We start from the raw sequence: 21861 nt of genomic DNA, 5'->3' as shown, positions 1-21861 counted from the left end.
ATCAGAATTCCTTCAGCTGTCTGTGATGTTAAGCCTTAAGGCTGAGGCTTTATTTGTGTCTGTAGTGGAAGAATCTCATGTCACATTTGTTTTGTATCTGGTGGTAGGGGTGACATTGTGCACAGTGCTGAAGGAGATGGAGAGGCTGTGATGCGTCTGGTTTGGGTATTAGAAGATGAGCACAGGGGCAGCAGGGTATTAAGGCATTGTGCCTTAGTCTCAGGTTGGATATCAGGAAGAACTTCTCCAAAAGAGTGGTGATGCAGTGGATCAGCTGCTTAGAGAGATGCTGGGGTCACCATCCCTGGAGGTGTTCAAGAACCACGCAGATGTGGCACTAAGGGATGTGGTTAATGGGCAGTATTAGTGGTAGGGTGGATAGTCAGGCAAGGTTATCTTAGAGGTCTTTTCCAACCTTTCTATTCCAACCCTTTCTATGCTCTTATGCTTGGTGGCTTGCTGCCATTTTTCTCTTCACCTTGAGCTCCCCTAGGAACAGAAGCTTCTTTCTGAAGGAAGAGACAGGGATCGACATTGGGAATCAAGGTGATTTGGCTGGGAGATCTCCTCTGTGTCAGGAGGCTGTGGGGACAGACATGGAAGGTGCATGCGTGGCCCGTGGGGAGGCTTTTGTAGGCATTGGAGCAAGTAGACCTTGAGCAAAAAGCCTTTTGGTGCAACACAGCAGCTCCTGGGCTATGACGGAACGCCTTAAGGGATGTGGTGATTAAGAAAAGTAACTAATAACTAAATCATAAAAATAATAAGTGTTTTACCAGCTCCGTTGTGCATAGGCAGGCAGCAGGGAATGTGGGTCACGCAGCGTGAACAGCTGAGCCAGGAATAAAATCTGTGTCTGTGAATGCCTTGGGCTGCTCTGTGCAGCCAGCCTGTGGCTCTTTCCCCACTGTTGCCTGGGGTGGGATGTGGCCCCTGTTTTAAATGGAAGACCAAGTCTTGCTCACCTTGGTACCTAATCACATTCTGCTGTTTGCCTCTGCCAGGTGCAAGTTCTTCAGCCTCACGGAAACCCCCGAGGACTACACCATCATTGTGGATGAAGAGGGCTTCCTAGGTGAGTACCAGCATGTGCCTCTTCAGCATCCGGCCTGGGGCTGGAGGAGGAAAATGTCATTTCTTGCTGAGATTGTAAGGCAGAGTGTTTGTAAAACAGGGCTGTTTGTCAGCGCTGCTGGTACAGCTATGAAAGGTGCTTTGATCACTTAAGCACGCTGTCTGTGCTGCTGTGCTGTACAAGGTGTCTCGCACACAGAATATGAATGTATTTGAATGCCAAGAGAAGAACACACGCAAATCTCAATGAGAAGCCTAAAGATGTTTGAAAAAGCAAAGCCATCTGTTATTACCGTGTTAAAATTGTGTTTTGTGCCCAAATCTCTATAAGCACGCCACATCTCGCGTCTCCAGCTCCTTCCTCCAATCTGCCTTTATAAGGAGCTGTTGAGGATGAGCTCTTTGCATCATCCCCACACCGTGGAGTTGTGAATCAGCTTCTTTGGTTCATTACTGAAAACTGTGACTTCTCCCTGTTCTCACCCCCTCAAAGTGCCATCATTGCCTTGGGTCGTGATCAGTGGACCATGGTGAAGGTCATGACTCATGTCAATGTTGGAGTTGGTTGGGTGTCAAGGAAGGTGGTTAATGTGTGCTTGGTGCTGCAGATATCCAGTGTTAGGGAGGTGCTGATGGAGAGAATAGCTTGGCTTGGCGGATGGAAATAGATCGTAATACTATTTATCGTGTGGGGAGGTTTTGTTTGTAGCAGCGTTGTTGAGATGGTAGAATGGGGAAGTGTGCAATTGTTGTTCTTTGCATTCAATGGCTGCTTTCTGTGGTTGGGATTCAAAGTCTCCACATGTTACCAGTTTGGAGAAAATTCATTAAAGAATGAAAGAGGAGGATTTCATTCCTGCATAGGAATTAACTGTCAATAGCTGCTTGTGACACTGTAACATTCAATGGTTTTGTCATATCCAGATCCCGAGGAGAAAATTAGAAACTATTTAATACAGAGTCGAAGTTTTATAATCAGTGTCATTGCTGAATTATTCCCCTTTCTGTTTCAGGAGTGCTCATAAGCATAGAATAAATCGCTGCATTTTGGAATACAATAATAGTGGATTGAACGTTTTCCTATAATAATCACTATGTTGACAGTCAGTGAATGGATCTTTACAGTTACTGCTGTGAGTTGGGTGTTAGTAGGGTTTGCTTGTCCTGACTTTGTTCCCAAAAGAGGGGGTGACTTACGATCCTCTCTCCTTGTGCTTGTTCAGGTGGCATATGCATGAACCTTTTGTTGCTGCTATTGATAGTATCAGCTTTTCTATTATGGGGGGCAGCTGGGGGAAATCAATTCAAATTTGGTTTCCCCATTATAACAGGACACAAAGTGTTCCTCAAAGAGCTCAATAATAACAGAGAGGTCACCAAAGGAAGAGGAAAGTTGTTTGTTTTTCCTTTTCCCAAGTACTGACTATATGGCAGAGCATCTTTTCCCAGTTAACACAAAGTAGATTCCTCAATGCAGTCACCGGTCAGGCCTTGCACAGCCTCTGCCATTACCAGTCCATGCTGTTATTTCTCTCTCTGGAAATGATTCTGTCTTGAAACAAAGGTAAGCACCAGCAGCAGTTTGCACATTGGCAGTGAGGCTGTGTTGCTCTGTGTGTCAGTGGTTGTGCTTAGAGCAAATCCTGGGGCCAACCAGAGCCGTGTCCTTGTGGGGCTGTGTGTCCTGCTGCTGCCCTGGGTTATCTTTGGGAAGCAGACAGTGCTGCTATAACTTCAGAGCAGCCGTCCTCTCTGCTTGGACCCATCTGACTTTGTTACCTTGGCTGTCATATGCACATGAATTTACTGCTGATGCTTAGGGTATCCTTGGAGCTTCCGTTGGGCTGTGGCTTTGGCAGCGTGTCACATCCCTTTGGTCAGATATGCAGCGTGCAGATGGGGTGTTAAAGCAGAGCTTTGCAGGAGCAAAGATCACCTTCCAGGCAGTGCAGGGGAAGGAGGAAGCACACTAAAGCCAGTGAGCCAGATGCACAACACAGCACAGGCAGTAGTGTCACAGGACAGCAGCTTCATCACCTTTTCTTTGCTGGGAAGTATTGATGTGATGGCAAGACTTGGGTTATCTGCGCCCTTCTAACTCCCCTAACAACCCCATTCCCACAGGGCCTGTGACCAGCCCCAAACCTTCCAGAAGTTCAAAGCTTCTTTCTCAGGGTCAGCCCTGCTGGGATCCCCGTTGTTGCTCCATCCCCATTTCTCACGTCCACGTGCTGCAGTGTTTCACCATCCAGAGGAGATCAGGACCTTTCTCTCCCAGGCACCTCTATGAATTTTTGCAGTGGCAGCAGTGAGAGGATTGCCTTGCTAGCCACTGCCTGCCAGGTTGGCCAGGCCCCCTGTCCTACATAGCACAAACAGCGCTGGAGGGAGAAGAAAGGGCTGGAGAAATGCTGGCACTTCCAGCAATCCTTGAGGTTAACACTTCAAACACACTGACGTGCAGTAATCATTCTTAACTGTTTTGTCAAAAAATAATCCTCAGGCTTGTTTCCCTGCAAGAAGCAAGTGAGTTGGGCTGGCAACAGAGTCATTATTTCTCCATCCCTGAAAACATCCGCAGCAAAGCAAAGCCATAACCTGCTTAAGCATTCCTTGTGCTGCAAGGGAACAGCCACAGCCTCATTCTTTGCTTTAAGTCCTTGGCGCTGAGGTGGGGGATTAGATCTGCACAGAACCTCATTTGTTCCAGTGGCCGTTTCTTGGATTTTGGCCTGTTAATGGGGAAGAATTCTATGCAGCAAAATCTTGTTGCATCTTCTGTACCTATACCCACAGGACCTTTAGTTGGAGGGATCAGGGCAGTTTCTGCCCCATTTATGACAGGGGTCCCATTTTGAGACCCTTGGAAAGGCAGTGGCTGAAGTTTGAAGGCTTCCAGGGAACACTCAGAGCCTGTTGCTGCACTGACTGAGCCTCATCCACGACCTTGGACTCTCCATATCCCAACGATGGAGTTCATCTGCACAGAGGAGGTAGCAATCCTTCCTTTAACCTTACTGGGCTGCCTCAAATGGACAGCAGTTTCCTTAAGGCCAGAAGTCCATGTATTAACACAGCATCCAGAATGAAGAGGTTCCTAATCTCAGTTCACATCTCACAGTAAATTGCCCAGAGTACATTAAGAATAATGGAACTATTTGGGGGGGGGGGGGGGGAAACTCAACTAGCTGAAGTGGCTGAGAGATTTTGTCAGAATTCATAAAGTGTTTACCTCGTTCCAATAAAAAGAAAGGATGAAAAGGAGAAAAGCCCTCCTGCTGGCAGCGCTCTGTTTTGATAACCATCATCCTCAGACAACCTGTTCCCTGTCTGACCTTGGCTTCAGGACCATCATATACTTTAGTACCACATTGAGTTCCCTTTTTCAATAACATCAAAATGGGAAATTGCTTTCAGCATCCTCTCTCTCATCCTGTATATAAAGTGGGCAAGAAATCAGCTTATAAATAAGCGCAAGCACAGAGCCCATCTAGCTGGGAGCAAACTAACTTTATTTAAAGGCAGTGGGGGTAGCAAGCTATTAGATGCATATGTTTGGTTTCTTTAATATTTCTCTTATAACTGTTTTTCCTTTAATTTTTTACTGCCCAGTGACTGGGCCTTTGTATCTCGGGCACGATGGCTTAATTTGCCTGCTGACATTTATAGCACTGAATTCCTTCCCCTGGCCCGCCAGGAGAGCCAGCTGGTTGCTAGGCAGAAGATGTTTTTCTCTATTAAACACGTGCACAGCCTCTCTCTTTCAGATCTCTGTATTGGCCAGACTATACTCTGTGGTGTTCAGGTTGTTTGGGTGTTATTTTATTTTAAGTAAATGTGGTATTAATGACCTAAATACAAATTAAAAGCATGGGGACTTGACTGGCTAATGAGAAATACGTGCTTGGTTGGGAAGGTTTTTACTGCAGTGCTGATGCAGATCAATATGCATGTTGGAGGGCTGTGATTTTGTGGGATTTCTGCCCTCTCCTGAGAGGCTTTGAGGTTTGGTATTACAGTTTTTGGGGGAAGGGAGTTAAGGATGAGCCGCATGTCATATTCCAAGGTCTGGTTTGTGTCACCAGGTAAAGGAGCATCATAAGTGAGTTTGCACATGCTGTTCCTTATGGTAACCTGCCACATAAAGACTTTTGGTCCAGTTTCTCTGCTTGCTCCTATTTAAAGAAATACTGCAAACATAATAAGATTTTTCACTGCTTCTTCCTGCAGATGGGTGTGTATCAGTATCTAGTTTTGTTTCGCAGCTCGTGGTGAGAAATCCCAGACATCTCTTCCTGTACCATGAATTCTTCCTTCAAATTTATTCCATCTTGGCTGTTTCCTAGCACTTTCCAAAGCCTGAGACAGATAGATACCTGTGGCTTGCCCTCATCAGCCCACTCTGGTGAATGCAGGGCCTTAAGAATGCTTTTCTGTCTTAAACAAATGGAGCTCAAAGGTAGAGCTCAAAAAAGAAGTAGCAGCTCTGCTTATTTGTTTCCACTAGAGAGCATCTGGACATTTGCTTGCTGTTGCACTGGTGGATCTTTTAATTATTATTTTTTTAAGCAAGACTTAAGGGTTGTTTGCCTGTATCTGAGCAACCTTCCCAAGAGGGATTGGTGATAGAGCAGCTTTCTGTCAGCCCTGGTATTGAATCTCCAGAGCTATTGATGGATCAGAAGTTGCTCTGATAATCTCAGTGCAATATGTCTATTTGTTTTGGTTTTTCTGTTACTGGAATCAATTGAATTCTTTGTTTCTTACCCTGGGAATGCAGAGGCTGCTGCAAGGGTTTGACTTCAAGCCAACAGCTCTTTTTTTGGAGGGGGATGGGAAGAGGCTTGATGCCTTGAGCTTGTTGTTGTGGAATTAAAGAAGATAAAGGGGTGATGTTGGCCATCATTTTGGGGATGATCATCAGGTATCTGCAGGATAGGAAGGGCTCCATGGGGAAACAAGCCTCTCTGTTGCAGTCACAGGGAGATGGGACAGGGAGCTGGAGCTCCCAGGTCTGCTGCAGGCTTTTCCCCTTGACCTTGGACAAATCTCTCATTGTGTCTCAGTTTCCTCATCAGAAAAATAGGGATAATCCTATGAAATCACCTCGTAACAGGCCTTATAAAGATTAATTAGTAAGCATGTAGAAACGCTTTGATAACATAACAGGCAAGGGCTGTGAGAAATAACTAACGGAGGTAGCTTCTGTCCCAAAGGATTCACAGAGCCATTTACAACGGGTACGTTTGTGGACCTGCTGAATAAATCATCCCTCCAGTGGAACAGATTGGAGATTGCAGTGGAAAAACCACTCTTCTGTGGAGAAGAAAAAGAAAAATTGCATAATCTTTCTAAAAATCTCATATCTTAGTACTTAATCTTGCTTGGGATTAAGTCACATAGCCTGGAGGTTACAGTCATACAACTGTTAGGAATGTGGTGGCTCCATCTTCAAGCCTTGTTTGAAGTGTAATTATTTGCATTGCTCTTGTCAGCCCTGTGAAATATCGCCTGAAATACAATCTAAAAAATGCAGGGGGGGAAAAAAAAAGGAATTCCTTATGCTGTTTTGGTTGAAAATAGTGAAAGAATTGAAAACATTGGTTGCCTTTTTGTCATCTTTTCTTTGTGTTTTCGGTTTCTCGGCTGCGCTCTTCCCTTGACAGCAGTGCCCTGAGCCACCAGCAGCTTACCACTGGTGTGGGTTGATGCTTAGACTAGATGATCTTAGAGGTCTTTCCAACCTTTATGATTCAATGGCTCACTAGAAAAAGAGACCAAACCCTTCTCCTTTCTCCCTTCTCACAAGCAGGTTCCAGCTCCCCAAGCTGGGATCAGGTATTGATTTGCTCATCAATAGCAATGTGTTGTCTTGTGAGTAGGAAGAGAAGTTTCCAGCTACTTTCAAAACTGGACATTGTTTACCACTACATTCCAATTATTCGAGTCCCTCTTCTGAGACACGAGTGTGAAAATGTGATTTCCTTGGATGAACCTTTAGTTGGCTGTAGGTCTGTTGCTGTCAGTCCGAGCTGTTGATGTAGGGAGCTGAGAGGGGAGGGCACCGTAAACCTATTTTCCAAGTGGACAATTTCACACGCTGATGCCAACCCCATTAGAAATGCACTTTGTGTTTAATTCTTAAAGACACACTGTAAAAGTGTAACTTTTTTGCTTAGATTTTAGATTTCTGTCCGAACTTGAGGTTGCAACGATTGCAAGAGGAGAAATTGATGGAAAAAGAGACGAAAGCAGGTTTTTTTTATGTGTGAGCATTTCCTTTTATCAGCCCTTGATTGCTCTCTTAGTGAGCACTTGTACTGAAGGTCTTTCCTCAGGAGGTGCTGATTATTTAAGTGGAGGGAAGGCAGTGCCTGTGCATACATATAGGTTCACAAGTTCCCCATCTCTAAATGCCTCCACGTCAGCCACTCAAGAAGGACTTGAGGTCATGTTATCCTATGGCTTGATAGAAAGGGATAGCTGCATGCCCCAGTTTAGATGTTTAGTCCCTTGGAAAGCAGAGGAGCTATTTGTCAGAGTCAGGATTTCAGAGCTGGGCTATGTGTTTGTACAGCTTCATTTAATTCCAGCTTACCCTTGGGTTATTTAATTTCCTGACAGCTGCAAAAACAGTGTTCTCAGATAACAATGGCCTCTAATTAGGCAATGAGCCTAAAATGGTAGAATGTTTTATTTGACCGTGGCACTAATATTTTGCATGCAGCTTACACATGAGAAAGTTGAGCAAGTTGCATTTCCAGCTTCCCTTGGCAGAAGCGTTTCTATCTTGTGATACTCACTGCATAATGCTAAAGGCATTCCTGCTCTTCTTCTGCCCCTGCGCTTAAAACACTTCTCATCCTTTTGGACTGCGTCATCAGTAAATCTGTCTTTCAGCCGTAACCACCTTCCAGAAATATGTTTTATCTTCAAGACTAACAGGACTTGCACAGCTGAGGATGCAGAGCATTTTAGAGACACACAGGCAGCAAGAAAGTATATGACATTTACCTGTGGTTGAAGGGTGTAGCTTCTTATTGCTGCACAGAGCTGCCCACGTGTTGCTTTTATGGCTGATGCACTCGGTTCCCCATCAGGCAGTGATGGGTTGGAAATTAACATGCAAGTCAACTGTTCTTCCAGGTCTTTTATTCCATTTGGAAAGGGTGGTAGGGTCAGGTTATGTTAGTTAGATCTTGGCTCATGATGTGTGCTTACAGATGTGTGCAGAGCCATAGGAATCGATGATTTCTGAGTTCTCTCCTGTGACAGTGATTGTTCAGGGATCTTTCCCCTCTTCTAACACTTAAGCTTCTCTTGAAGTGTTGAATCCAGAAGAAAATGGATATATATATATATGTATGTATGTATATCCATGTGTGTGTGTATATATATATATATATTGCTACTTTACTCTGTTCTAATCCACTTCCAGACCTCACAGACCTGACAGATTCCCATACCAAGTCCTCCTCACCACTGCAGTTATTTAAGCTCTTAACTTTTAAGTGCCATTTAAATAACCTTGGATGCAAAATTGCATTTCCTGATGTATTGGGTGCCTATTTAAAAGTCGTGCAGCCCTAATCAGCTGATTGCTAATCTGCAGTCAGAGCACTCAGTTGAGCAGTCCTACATTCACGCCCTCTACCACAGACCAGAGGGCTCTGTTAAAGGTTTCTGGTGTGGATTCTGCACATCCATTTCCTTGTAGGTGACTGATGTCCTGCTCAGGCACAGTAAAGTGATGGAGGAGACACGGCTGCATCAACCACAGTGGATAATAACAGTGAAGATTTCTTGTCTTTATCCAGTTCTATTGAGGTGTTGATGTACCTGAGAAAATAGGGGCCTGCTGATGTTTTTTATTAGCAGAAAAAAACTTGAAGGTGTGAGCACTTAAAGAGTCACAACACAGCAGGATTCATTATGGTATCTACAAGTATATATGTCAGTGTGAATCACAGCATTGTTTAGATCCAAACCTGACTCCACCAGCCTCATTTAGGTGTAAGAGGTGTTTGACAGCAGCCAACTTCCTTCAGAAAGTCATAAAAAACAGGTTATTTTCCCTTTTCCACCATAATCCCTCTCGTAGCTCTTTGCGTACCATCTAGGCAAAAAGGATTAGACATCCCTAATTTTCTCTGCATGAATTTTGCTCATTTGGTTTTGAGTTTGCTCATGCTGGGATCTCTCCATCACCATGTTCTACTGTTCTTCTTTATTTTCCTGCTCCCTTTTTCTGTTCTACTTCCACGTCTGTTGCATTTCTGAAGCAGTTTAAAACTGTGAAGTGTATTGGAATTTCAATGTACTGAGAGCATCAGCCAGGATTTAGCAGTCCAGGATCAAGCCTATGTTTTTCCTGTGTTGGTGAGACACCAACATTTGTAGCTGAGAACAGTCCAATAGGGCAGGGTATCCAGGAGCTTGATAGTGGTTTGTGTCCTGGCCTCAAATAGCAGGCTTTAAGCTGGGTGAATTGCAGATGTTGTTTATTTACTTGTTTTTAAAGTTAGACCTGAGCCTTGGGAGATGTGGGATGAGTATTTCAGTGGGTTATGGTACGGATCCCCCCCCTGGTGGATTTCTGTTTTGGCATCTCAACCAGCAAACAAAAGCAGCCTCTCAAACAAGCTCTGTGCTGTTTGCAGCAGGAGGATGTTTACCACTTCTCTTTATGCTCTAAACAGAGATCATTCCCCCCCCCCCCCCCCCCAGACAAATTTGTTTTTAGAATTGGAGTAAACAAATTCTTGACCTGGATGAATATTCCACCGTGCCACAATGTGCCTCGTTTAGCAGCTTGCACGTACCTTTACAAGGAAATGTATGTGTGTCCAAGGATCGAGGACAATCCATGCCAGCTTCTCAGATTGCCTCCCAGTTGGATGAAAGGAAACCACTAAGTGAAACCAGTGTGCTGTCAGAAGTACAACCTGTGTCTCATAAACACGAGGTTCTAAGCAGCTGCAGAGCGTGCCTCCCCAGCCCCAATAGAAAACACTGTTGAGAACAGGAGGTTTAATAGCGGTGCTCTTTGTGCAGCAGGGGCTGCATCTTTAAGGCATGTATGTGCACCTGCTTAATTGTAAGCATGTTTTGCCACTGGGGCTCAGAGGCTCATTCAGGACCCCTCATAAGGCTGGAAAAGACCACAGAGATCATCTAGTCTGACCCTCAGCACATCACCACTGTGCCCCTATGGTCCCATAGAAATGTACAGCTTGGGAGGAGGGGAGGGGAGCTGGAGGAGCCTGGCTCTTTATAGTGGGAAGGAGGAGGCATCAGCAAGGGTTAGAGACTGTTTTGCATCTGCTGTTATCCCTGTCTTAGAATATGGATTGAGTCTCTTGTCTCAAGACTCACAAGTCTTCCTGTGGTCCAGGAAGCAAAAAGCTGGAAGTCTTTTCCAAGCAGCCATTGCAGCCAGAACATTTCAGATGATGAGCACTCAGCAGAGGATTAATGTGAAGAATTTCCCGTGTAGAAAAATCCTGGTTAAATGGGCAGAATGTTCATGACGGAGTTGTAGGCGACCCTGTTGGTTGCAGGGGACTTGGACCAGACAGCCTATAAGGGTCCCTCCTAACTCAAGCTATTCTGTGTTAATGAGCAAACCATCTCTGTTGCTGGATAGCATCAATACATTTAATTTTTACAGCAGGTAACAGTCTCATAACCTATTGTATTTTTTCTCCCAGCTTCCTTCTTCAATTCTTTAACAGCCAGGCTCCCAAGAGGAACTCATGGATCAGAGAGTAAGATGGATTTGGCCTTTTTGCATTGAGGTGAAGCAGTGCAAGAGTTGCAGGAGTGGGGAGCACTTGATAAAGAGAAAGCCCTTGTACTCAGAAATGCCAGAGAGAAATTGTGTGGAAAATTCTTTCAACTAATGGCCTGAAAAATATTCTTGCAAAGGCTATTTTCTACCCTTACTTCTAATTACATCTTAAACATTAATAGCCTGAGCGACTGGAGGATCACACACACTAATGTCACAGTTCACTTGGAGCAATTTGTTTTGTAAGATAATGAACTGTGTCAGCAAAAGTTGAAAACTTGTTCTAGGTGGAGCTGATAGTAGTGCTTGGTGTTAGCTGTGCTCAGTGCTTCCCCTGGAAATGCCCTCAGCCTTTGGCCTGATTTCTCTGCTAGATTTGGTAACCTGGGATGAGTCTGTCCATGCAAGTGGACTTGGTTGTCTATGCACGGGGCTGCTGGGGAGGGCAAAGGGTGATGCTTTGCAGGGTCCCTATAGGGCCAGGTCCCAGCACCCAGGACTATTGTTTTGGGCCCTAAATGAGCCTCTCTTTGGGGGAATTGGTTTAAAGATGCATGTCAGTGGAACAGAGCTGCAGATCCACCATCCTGTGGTGGAGGATCAGCAGAGTAGGGTGGCTTTGAAATGAGTTTGGAGCATTGCTCCTGAAGAGCAATGAGTGCTCGTCTCTTTTGAGCTTGATTTTGCTGTTTCCCAGTGCTGCAAGTGATCGGTTATTGTGCAGTCCCTTAATGGCTTTTACAGAGGTGAAAAAACCATGACAAATGCAAGCAAACTTACAGCTTGTGCTTGTCTTGATGCTTGTTTCTCTAATATTTTCAGTCCTGAATGACAAATGGCTGTGTTCTTTGTACTTAGCGTGGACTACTTGCAAAGCACTGCAGAGCACAACTCCCATGCATTCATATCTGCAGAGCCCCAGCATCTTCCAGAGGCAACTCTCCCAGCAAATTACCTTTTTCTCAGCTTGATTTTTCAGGATCCTCATATCTAGGTGTCAAAAGCCTGCCAACCAGAGCAAGGCAGCATTCCTCATGTAATAATATATCTTGATGCGTTGGGTAAGTTCTCGTCAGCTATTCCATCTTCTGCAAAGTGTAATATTTTAGCCCAAACCTGCCAGCAAACTCATTTTCCTCCCTTCTGCTTCCTCTTAGTCCTCCTGTTGGTTTTTTGTTCCTGTTTACACGAGCAGCCCTGCCAGCCTTTCCTTTCGCGTGGGGCTGTGATTGCTGCCTTCAGATCTGCACTCAGTGCTGGGGTCTGCTCTGTGCCACGGCAGCTTTTAAAGCCAGAAAAACCTCTCTCCAAAGAGACTGAGCGTCCTGCAAGCAGCTGCATTTGTGGCTTTTTTTCCCCTCTCATCTCTCCCAGGGCTTTTGTTCCTGTGTGACACCCAGTGATGTGCTCAGCACAGTGTCTTCCCAGCAAGGCAGCGCTGCTTTGGGTTATTTATAAAGCTCCTATCGATGATGTTGCTGGGTCTGAGGAGGTGGGATAGTGAGACAGCAGAGGGGAGCAGCTTGCTAGCAAGGGGCTGTGTCAGATGATGTCTTTGCTCTTTCTGTAATGGATTCATTTGTTTCAAAGAAAACCAGCCTACAAAAGGCAGCATTACAGAGCGCTGTGTTTGTTAGAGGGGCTCTGTGCTGGGATGGCAAAAACAAAGCAAGCCCTCTCCTAAGCCTGCAGGGCACAGAGTGATGCTGGAGCTCACCTTGTACCACTGATCCGATCCTTATTTTGCACTCGGAATCAGAACGCCCTCCTGAACTCCGCACAGGCCCAGAGATAGGAAATAAAGGCAAAGAAATATTCCTCACTTCTGGAAAGTTTCTCCTTTATTTTTACCACGTAGCACCTCGTTGGGAAGCTGAAGCTGCTGTTGCTTTGCCGGTCTGGTTGTTCAGAAGAAAAGATGTTAAAAAAGAAACAAACCCCACGGCATCTCGATGGCAGGATTTTAAAGGAGCACCGAGCTTTGCTGATCTCAGTGGAAGATAAAGAAAATCTCCTTCAGCTTCTCAACATCTTTCCTGTGGTGCTCTCCCCCTTTATTTTTGTCTTCCGAGCTATCATTGGTAAGAGATAAAAAAGATCCTCCAGTATTGAGAAATACAGTGTGTGCACAGAATTACAGCCTGGCCCTTTAAACTACAGATAAGCCTTAGTGGAATTTCTATTCTGGGAATAGTTAATTCTGTTTGAGGTTGGGTAAGAACGAAGCGCACTCGGGCTCGGTAACGATATTGTTACTGCATTTGGTGAAGGATTTACCTCCCTCATTTGATGGAAAGTGATGTTATTGATCAGTTTCCCACTCATGGGAAGATGAAAAACAAAAGAAAAAGGGGAGAGAGAAAAACAAACAAACAAAAAGCCTGAACGCGAGTATTTGTAGCTGTAGTGCTGTTATGTAATAGCTGTTATGTAATGCCTGTTGGTGCCAACTAAAAATACACTGGAAGATAACTTCCAATTCATTGAAGCATTTAACAAGCATCATCCCAGGGTTTCTTGTGCCGGATTCAGACCTCCTGCAGATGTTAAGTAGAGCTCACGGTTCCCCTCGACCTCACAGCAACCTGTTCTGCCTCTTATCTGTCGTTCTTCGGTCTTGTTTTTCCCTTCCATCCAGTGTTTTAGCAGTGCTTGATGCCTTACCCCTCACCATTTTGGTTTGCCCATCGCACTGCCCGTGATATTGGCCTTTGCTGCCCCTTTCTAATGCTTTGTTTGATTTAGATTCTTTGTGAGCTTTAGATGAGCGACCTTATCTGGTGCTGGATCTGGTGCTTGGCAACCCATGATGTGATGGTTGGAACTGGGAGGTCCTTGAGGTCCCTTCCAGCCCCACCACACTGTGATTACATGATATCTATTGGGGACATTGCATTTTCAGAAGGAGGTATGGAAATCCCATTGCCATATGATGGAACGGCGTTACCTGGCTGCATGCGTGCAGTTGTTTCTGGCAGCTGCTACCGAGAGCGATGTGAATGCTTACTCAAAACCACAATCAATTAGGTGAGTGATAATTATTTAGCACTATGGGATAAAGATTTAGGATGCTGTGCCTCAGGCCAGCGTGATTTGCTTTCTGTGGGGTAAGATATTGTCTGCAGCGTGTAGCTTACTGCTTTATGGGTATAAACAAGGAGATGGAGCCACGCAAAGAGGGTTTTGCTGTGTGTTAGCAGAGGCCACTGTGAGTTAAATACCAGGAGTGGGAAGGTGAAACATGAAAGATGTGGAAGAAAGAGCTTTGTCTCCCGTCCCTCACTGGCAAATGGAAATCGACCCCTTGTGTTGACCTGTGAATCTTTAAGCCATTTGAATGAGTTCTACAAATTAGGCTTTTAGGATTAGTCATCGTAGATTCGCAGCATCATTGGTGCGTTGCCAAGGACCCCGGTTCTGTCACCATGACTACTGCCATGGGTTACAAGACAGAAAGTTTGTTAAGCAAAAAATCACTGTGCGTGAACACCAAGAGGGTCCCTGCATGGCTGGGGGGGGACCTGGTTGATGGCTCCAGCAGTGCAGCTCTGAGCTCAGTGTCTAGAAATAGGGCTGCCAGACACTCTGAAGCACTCTTGTATCATTTGAAAAGCCAGCCATGTAGATATATATATATATTTCTTTTCCCTCTTGGATGTCTTCTTGTAGGACTTTGAAAGCGTGCACCCAACTGTGCTTAGAAACTCATGAAGGGAATGATTGCATTTGGTAGCTTCATCCTGGCATGGTTTTCTCCATGCTGTTAATGTTCATGGCTCTCTCTGACAGTGCTGTCTCCTCTTCTTCACTGAGCAACACAAAGGAGCTCAGAGCCCAGCCCAGTGTCCTCTTTGGCACACGTCTTGATCTCTGTTATTCATAGAATGATCGAATCAAGAAGGTTGGAAGTTGGAAAAGACCTGTAAGATGATATAGTCCAACCCCAACCCACCATAGCTCCAACCACATCCCTCAGTGCCATATCCCCACTGCTCCAGGGATGGTGATGTTCACCAGCACCTGGTGGTAGTGTGTGTGTTACACAACATCTTCTATAGTCCTTGGATGGAGAAGGAAATCCAGAGGGTGGTTATTAGCAATACTGAGTTCTGTAGAGACTTTGTCTGACTGATAAGCACACATCGATGTGTGTTTGTGCATGCACACAAACTCTTTATGTGTATACGTGCTAGCAGGCCACCACAGCCCCACTGCTTCCTCAGCTCCGAGGTTTCCCACTTAAACCATTCTGGTTTCCCTCAGATGTTTTGGTTTTACCTCTAATTTCCCACAAATGGGCAGTCAGGGAGTTCTCCTGCTGCTCTCTTGAAGGTTTCCTTCCCCTGAACTAAACTGCTTTTGCAGAGGATTTTCACTTATGCAGCAAAGTGCTTGTTAGAGGTCTGTGTGGGTGACTAAATGCTATTTGCTTCCCAGAGTCGGTCCCGTTCCATATTTGTATTTGTCTTGAATGTTCTGGAGAAACAGAGGAAAATGATGTTTTAGCTTCAGATCCGTCTCAGCGTAAGTGAATTCTGAGCCTGTTTCTTCCAGGGTTGGTTGCATTGATCTCTCATGGTTAAAGGAGTGGAAATAAAGAAGTAAAATCCTGAGCTATCCTAATCCTATTTGGGTGAACTGCCTGCCTCCAAAGCACGCAGCCCTGGAAAGCATCTCTCTGTTAATTACTCCTTGTGCTGCTGTTTTGGTGGCACTTAGTGCTGGATTACACCAAAGCCTGGCTGTCTCAGGAACACTGTAAGAAAGTGAGATTTGCATTTGTGCTACAAATGAGTGGAAAACAGCAAAACATCCCAGGAAAACCATGCATGCTGCTGTTTGCTTTTCCTTGCTGTGGGTTGGAGCAGGCTGGTCATGCTTCTGCCCCGTATTGCAGGGATGGGCAAATCTCAGCTGCCTGCAGGTGCTCAGTGGTGCTGTGCTGTATCTGGAAGGCTCCTTATCAAGGCTGGCTTTGTTTACTTGCATAATTCCCTCGGTGCCTTATCAGATTAGCATGATTTCGAAGTGTTAAGAGCATCGGTGCCTGAAAGAGTTTTGCACTCCGCTTGTCTGTGGTCTGGAGAGATAGAAATGCATTTGTGATAATAGAAACCTATTTAGATAGAGGTGGTTTTCCTTTCCTCCTGGATTAATAATAGAAGCATGAAGACCTGTTAACAGGGAGCAGGGCTTCTCCAGTAGCTGCTTTAATCCTTGGTACCTGTCGTTTTGTGGCCTTGCATTGAGAAGTGCTGGAGGAACCCTGTATCTCACAGCAAACACCATGTCCCTATAGATCCCTGCAGGCTGAGAGCTGTTCTGAGGGCACTTCCTTGCTTCTGGGTCAGTTTGGAGGTAGAATTTGTTTAAAGAAGGACCACAGGCAAGGTTACAATGGAGCATCCATAGGTTAGGGTGTCATCCCTTCCTCCCTCTTCCTCTGACAGCAATAGCAAAGCATGCTGTGTGCACCTGTGTCAATGCATATGAAGCAGAGAGGTTGTCCTGTTCTTAACAGCAGCAGGAGAAATTAGACTGGGATCTCTGAAACATCCCAAACAAGGAAGGGTTTTGGTGTTGGTTAAACAGGAGCAGTGTTGGCAGCCCCCCTGTTGCCTTGCAGTAACATCAGCTGGCTGACCTTACTCATCTGGAACCCAGCACTGAGTTCTGCATCAAGAAAGCTCTGCTCTCACCCCCTCCCCAAACCCCCACCCTGGGCTTGCTGAATAATTTCAAGGTGCTAATTGGCCTGTGCTGCAAGCTGATCCATTGATCTGGAATGCAAACAGTCTCAAAGTAATTTTCTGTCTGAGCCAGTCTGGGGCTTACATGAGTGCTGCTGTTTGTTGCCTTGTTTTTAATTTCCAACAAAGAAAAGCTTTTGTGTTGCACCCGAAAAGATGCCTGTGTTTCTTTTCTAGGAAGAAACATTGTTTTCTGTACCCGCTTTTGTAGATAGGAAACTGAGGCACAGGAACTCCCAGGTTAAACACACAAACTGTCAAGCTGTCATTTCCTCGACGCAGTGTTGGAGTTTGTGAACCTGACAATGTTCTTCTGACAGTTTAGTGAGTGGGATAATACCTAAATAGGAAAACGAGTTGGCAGGTTTCACAGCTTCCCCATTGAGGGGGCACGGGATATAAACCTCTATTTTGCATCTCTGTTTTGCACTTTCTGGGTCCTCTCCAGAATAAAAGCTTCCCAACAAGCTTTTCTGAGCAGGGACCTCCAGCTCAAACCCATACAGCATCTCAGACATCAGGAAAGCAGACTGGTGGTGCTGGAAGCCCATCCTGGCTCTCTGTGACCCCTCTGGTTCTCTCTGCCCATTGCCCACCCTTCTCAGCAGCACCCCCAGCCCTCCTTGCTGACAGCGCTGATGCAGAAGTCAGGGAGATGCCTGGCCTTTGGATCAGCCTCTGCCACCTGACTTAATCCCCTGCTTTGTGATAAGATGGGATTTGAGAACACGCACAGCAATGAGCACCTTCTGCAGGGCAGTGGGGAGGAAACCCTTTAATAAAGGTAAAAATCATATTCAAAAGATATGGCCATAAACTGTGCCGTCACGCAGAGGGACGAGCTTCAGCTCCCCCCATTTATCATGAATTTTGCAGCTGGCAGCACTTTTAATGCCTGACCATTGGAACCCTACAATTGCAGGAGCTTTTCTCTTTAACATAAGCAAGACTCCAGCTGTCACTTTTTTGCAGAGGGAGGCTATAAAAGGTGAAGTATAAGGGATCTAAAGCCAAAAGGCTGCTAAAAAAAAACCCCAAAACCCACCAAAAAAAGGCAGTTAGTTTTAATTGCATTATCTTTATATATTCAGAACTAGCCGTGGCTGCAAACTTAGCCCTGTGCTGATGAACTGAATGAGCAATGGGTTCATTCAGAGCACCAGAACAAATCAATGAGCAGCACTGCTGGGATGCGAAGACTTCTATGCTAAGTTGAAGGTAAGTGCTTAGGAGATGATCCAGCATATCACAGCAGAGAAACGAGCCAGCTTAGCATCTTCATTTCCCTCCAAGCACAGTAAATCCTTCCCATATCCGCCGTTTCATTTGAGAGCTAATGGGTGTCCTCAAGTGCGTGTCTGATAGACATCAAGTTGGAATGAACTCTGCAAAGAATCCTGGGTTGGCTTTCCAGTATGGATCCATTCCTTTCCCAGCCATTGGTTTGGCTCTTTAATTTTAGCCTTTTATTATTATTATTAGATCTGAATGCATTTATGTCATCCTGAAGGGATTTCTGAGTGCTTCATTGGGCCTGAACCTTTTGGGGGTTGGAACTGGATGAGCATTGTGGGCCTTTACAACTCAGGCCATTCCATGGATCTATGATATGATTTTTATTAGTCATTCTGCTTATGAAAAACGAATCTAAGTCATGTCTAAGCCTTATTGGGCTGGTGCTGCATCTTGGACAAACCTTTGCTTTGCTCTATATCTGTTACCTTCCTCTGCCTTAACAAGACTGCGTTAACATTGCGTCTGGTGTATTCAGCTCTCCATGCTGCTTTTACAAGCTTCCTGCACACAGCACCTTCCCACGTGGCTTATTTGATGCTATTCGGATGAATTTGTTGAGCTTCTAGACTGGGTTTGTTCCATGCGAATTCGGGCTGTACTTTTCCATAGGGCTGCCTGGTGGAAACAGCATCCAGAAGGTGATGTTTTCAGTCACTGTTGCAAGGTTAATTGAATTATGAGCAGGTTATTTAAGCAAACGGAGTGGCCTTGTCACACTTGCTAGGGCCTGTTAGATCTACAGTAACACAACCAGAAATGCCCAGCAGCTGCAGATGCCCCCAAGGAAGAGCTCGGTGAGGTTTGCCAGCGTGGATTGCCTCCATCCACTGCGAAATGCCAGATCTGCCATCACATCCCTGCCCCAGAATAGCTGACGGGATGCACTGAACTGCAGCCAGGTCACCCATGTAAGGCAGCAACACCATCCGCTCTGCTTGTATGGAGGGAGATGAGCTGTGATGTCCTCTGCAGCATCACCACAGCCCTGGGTGTGCTGGGATGGTTCTGCTGTGGCTCTGGGGATAGTTCTGCAGGGAGGAGCACTGTCTTCTGACCTTTCTGTGATTTAGGTGCCTGTCTGCCTTAATGGCTTTGGGATGCAGGAGGTGGAAGTGTAAATACCAATGCTGTGCTGCCAAGGAGCAAATAGGCGTCCGATGAAGAAACACATCCCTTTCCCCCCCCCCCTCTTCTTATTTATCTCTCAGGCAAGGAGCAGAGGTGGCAATAAAGGGAGAAAGACGTCAGCTGCCTGATAGATCAGCAGCTGCTCTGAGCTCCTCCGTGCTGGTTGGCGGAGTGAGCTGGATTTTGGGGGGTGCTTGGCTGATGCAAAGGGCAAAGCGATCACCAAATGGCATTTGGGCTGCAGTCATTTCCCACCAGCAGCTCTCAGCGGTCTCTCGGAGGTGACGTGCTGGTGATTAATGCACAAACTTTACCCCCCCCCCTCTCCCTGGTGCATAGTTTTCGTTCCGTGCAAGCTCTTGATTATTCAGTTAAAATAAATAAATAACTAAATAGGAACGCTGGCCTATGAAGCCGAGCATCAGAATGCAAAAGCAGAACTCTCAGCGTCCCCGCTGTTTGCAGTGTTATTTGGCTCAGGGTTATTTTCATGCCACACACAATTGAGGTTATTGAGGAGAGCAAAACGAACGGTGTTTGTTATTCAGTTCATTTTGGGGTTTTCAGCGCCGGCGTCGTCTTGTAGCGGCAGTGCCTGGGGACTGGGGGTGGGGGGGGGGGTGAGGGAATGGATTTATTACATGGAGCTGGACAGAAACAGCTCCCAGAGGCATCCCTGAAGGAGAAGGAAAGGATACGGGGTGGGGGATGCTGTGGGGTAGGGAACCTGGCTATGGGGATGTGGAGCAGCCGGTGCAAGAGCAGCAAACCTTGTGTTTGTGTTTCCATCCTGCTGGGCTGTCACAAAGCAAAGTGTGTAGGTTTCTGCTGGGAGCTCCACTGTCTGTGCTGGCTGAGTCTGCAGCTGAGGTCAGGTTCCCAAAGCCAAGGAGGTTTTAACTGGGATTATGCATTTGTGAGGCTGGATCTGGCTCTGAGCTCTTTGATTCTGTAATTTGCCAAACCGAAACCCAGAGTCCAGACAATCTTAGAGAAGGTTATGCCATCATTTCAGTGTCCCTGCCTGGTTTTACGGGCTGTTAATACATGAAGGTTTCTTTAAAATGGTGAAAGATCCCTATAAGGTGGTTTAAGTACTGATTTTAGACTACTTGATGCCATTAGACTAGAAGCAGATGTAATAGCATTGGTGTTACTCAGAAGGAACCTCAAAGGTCATCTGGTCCAACTCCCTTGCAATGAATAAGGATTGTGCTGTGGGATCTTCTGCTCTGGGGCTGCAGGCAGTGGGGACCTGCTGTGCATCTTCCAGGTCTCAGGCTGGTGCCCAGGCTCCTCTGTCAGCCTCCACATCAAATGGCATTAGAGAAGGAAAGTAAAACCAGATGAGAAGAGCCAAGCTGTGAAACAGTGTGTGATGCCGGGCAGGCTGCCTGGACTCATCTCTTGCCTTGCACTGGCCACGTGTGGACCAGGTGATGGAGCTGGCTCTCTGTTCCTCCATCTAACAAACCTCTCTTCTCCCCTTCTGTCTCTGCAGAGCTTCCTTCCTCGGAGCACCTGAGCGTGGCTGATGCCACATGGCTTGCCCTCAACGTGGTGTCCGGCGGAGGTGGCTTCTCTGGCTCCCAGCCCATCGGCGTGACCAAAATTGCCAAGTCAGTCATTGCACCACTAGCTGACCAAAACATCTCAGTGTTCATGCTCTCCACCTATCAGACAGACTTCATCCTGGTAAGACGCATCAGGGCACTGGGCAGGGTCACCTGGGTGGCACTTAATGACACTTGGGTGACACTTGGGAGAACCAGTTGCTTGAGGAGCAGCAGGAAAACCAGGGTTTGCTTTCCCCAGGGCTCTGTGCCTTGCCATTAGGCTCTCTGACATCCCAGGAGCTTCTCAGGGCACTTGTTGGTATGGGTTATGTGACAAATACACGTATTTATACCCTGCTTATAGTAGATAACCTTACTGACATTTGCAATAATAGCTCTGAAAGTGCTTCTCTAGACACACGTCCAGATGGCACCTTGTGCACCTACTGCTTCATGAGGGAATAATGTGTCCACGTCCCTGTGCCCTTAAACCTCCACTGAAGCATTTTTGTCCTTCTGGTGCTTGCCATCATCCCCAGCTCACCCTGTCACCTCCTCACCCCCAGGTACGTGAGCGAGACCTGCCCTTCGTCATGCACACGTTGGCTGCGGAGTTCACCATCCTCAGAGTAGTCAACGGGGAGACGGTGGCCGCCGATGACCTTGGGATAACAAATGGATTTGTCAAACCAAAATTGGGTAAGGAACAGCCTGGACTCAGCCCTGTGGGATGCAGCTCTTCGTGCTGTATGATGGGGGAGAGGAATTTGCTTAAGCACTTGCCCAAGTCTATCCCCGTTCACCAGGGACTGCAGTAGGTGCTTTACTTTGTGAGCAAGGCTGATGAGCTCTGTGGAATTTGAGCCTTTTCATGCTGGTTTAATGCCTCTAGAACAGGCATTTTTGTAGGACAGAAGGTCAAAATGCAACTCGTTTCAGCTGCAAAAAGAAAACATTGTCTGTGGCCTAAACTTCCATATTTTAACACTGCAAAAGAAAATGGCTTATCTGGAGGCTTGGTTAAGCACTGCAGTGTTTGATGCACAGAGAGTGGTGTTGTTCACCTTTTACACTTCAGAACCAGTCAGGATCAAGGCCATGGTGGACCTGCAGCCATACAAAACCTTAGGATGATTCCAGTCTGCAGGAACAAGCATCAAGCAAAGGGCATAGTCAGGAAAAGCAACTACATAAATACGTCTGTTCCTCCACACCCAGGTGCAGTTGTGTGCCCACAGCCAAACAAAGCAGGAATCCTTTGTGAAGT

The 21861-nt window shown here is 46.1% G+C and overlaps 1 protein-coding gene across 2 annotated transcripts in view; it reads left to right on the top strand.

Annotated features, from left to right (window-relative positions):
• CASTOR2 (cytosolic arginine sensor for mTORC1 subunit 2) overlaps positions 1 to 21861 on the top strand; it is a 69104-nt gene that overhangs the window by 39180 nt on the left and 8063 nt on the right. For both annotated transcript variants that reach the window (XM_015880921.3, XM_085521770.1), the window contains exons 2-4: positions 1005 to 1075; positions 20540 to 20733; positions 21161 to 21293. In XM_015880921.3, the coding sequence (XP_015736407.1) occupies positions 1005 to 1075; positions 20540 to 20733; positions 21161 to 21293 (398 nt within the window). The remainder of the gene's footprint in view (positions 1 to 1004; positions 1076 to 20539; positions 20734 to 21160; positions 21294 to 21861) is intronic.

The sequence above is a fragment of the Coturnix japonica genome, chromosome 22 (assembly GCF_054131305.1).
Source record: "Coturnix japonica strain WE chromosome 22, WE-NBRP24, whole genome shotgun sequence".
NCBI classification, from domain to species: Eukaryota; Metazoa; Chordata; class Aves; order Galliformes; family Phasianidae; genus Coturnix; species Coturnix japonica.
The sequence above is the reverse complement of the archived record's forward strand: the minus strand, read 5'-3'. Positions and strand labels throughout refer to the sequence as shown.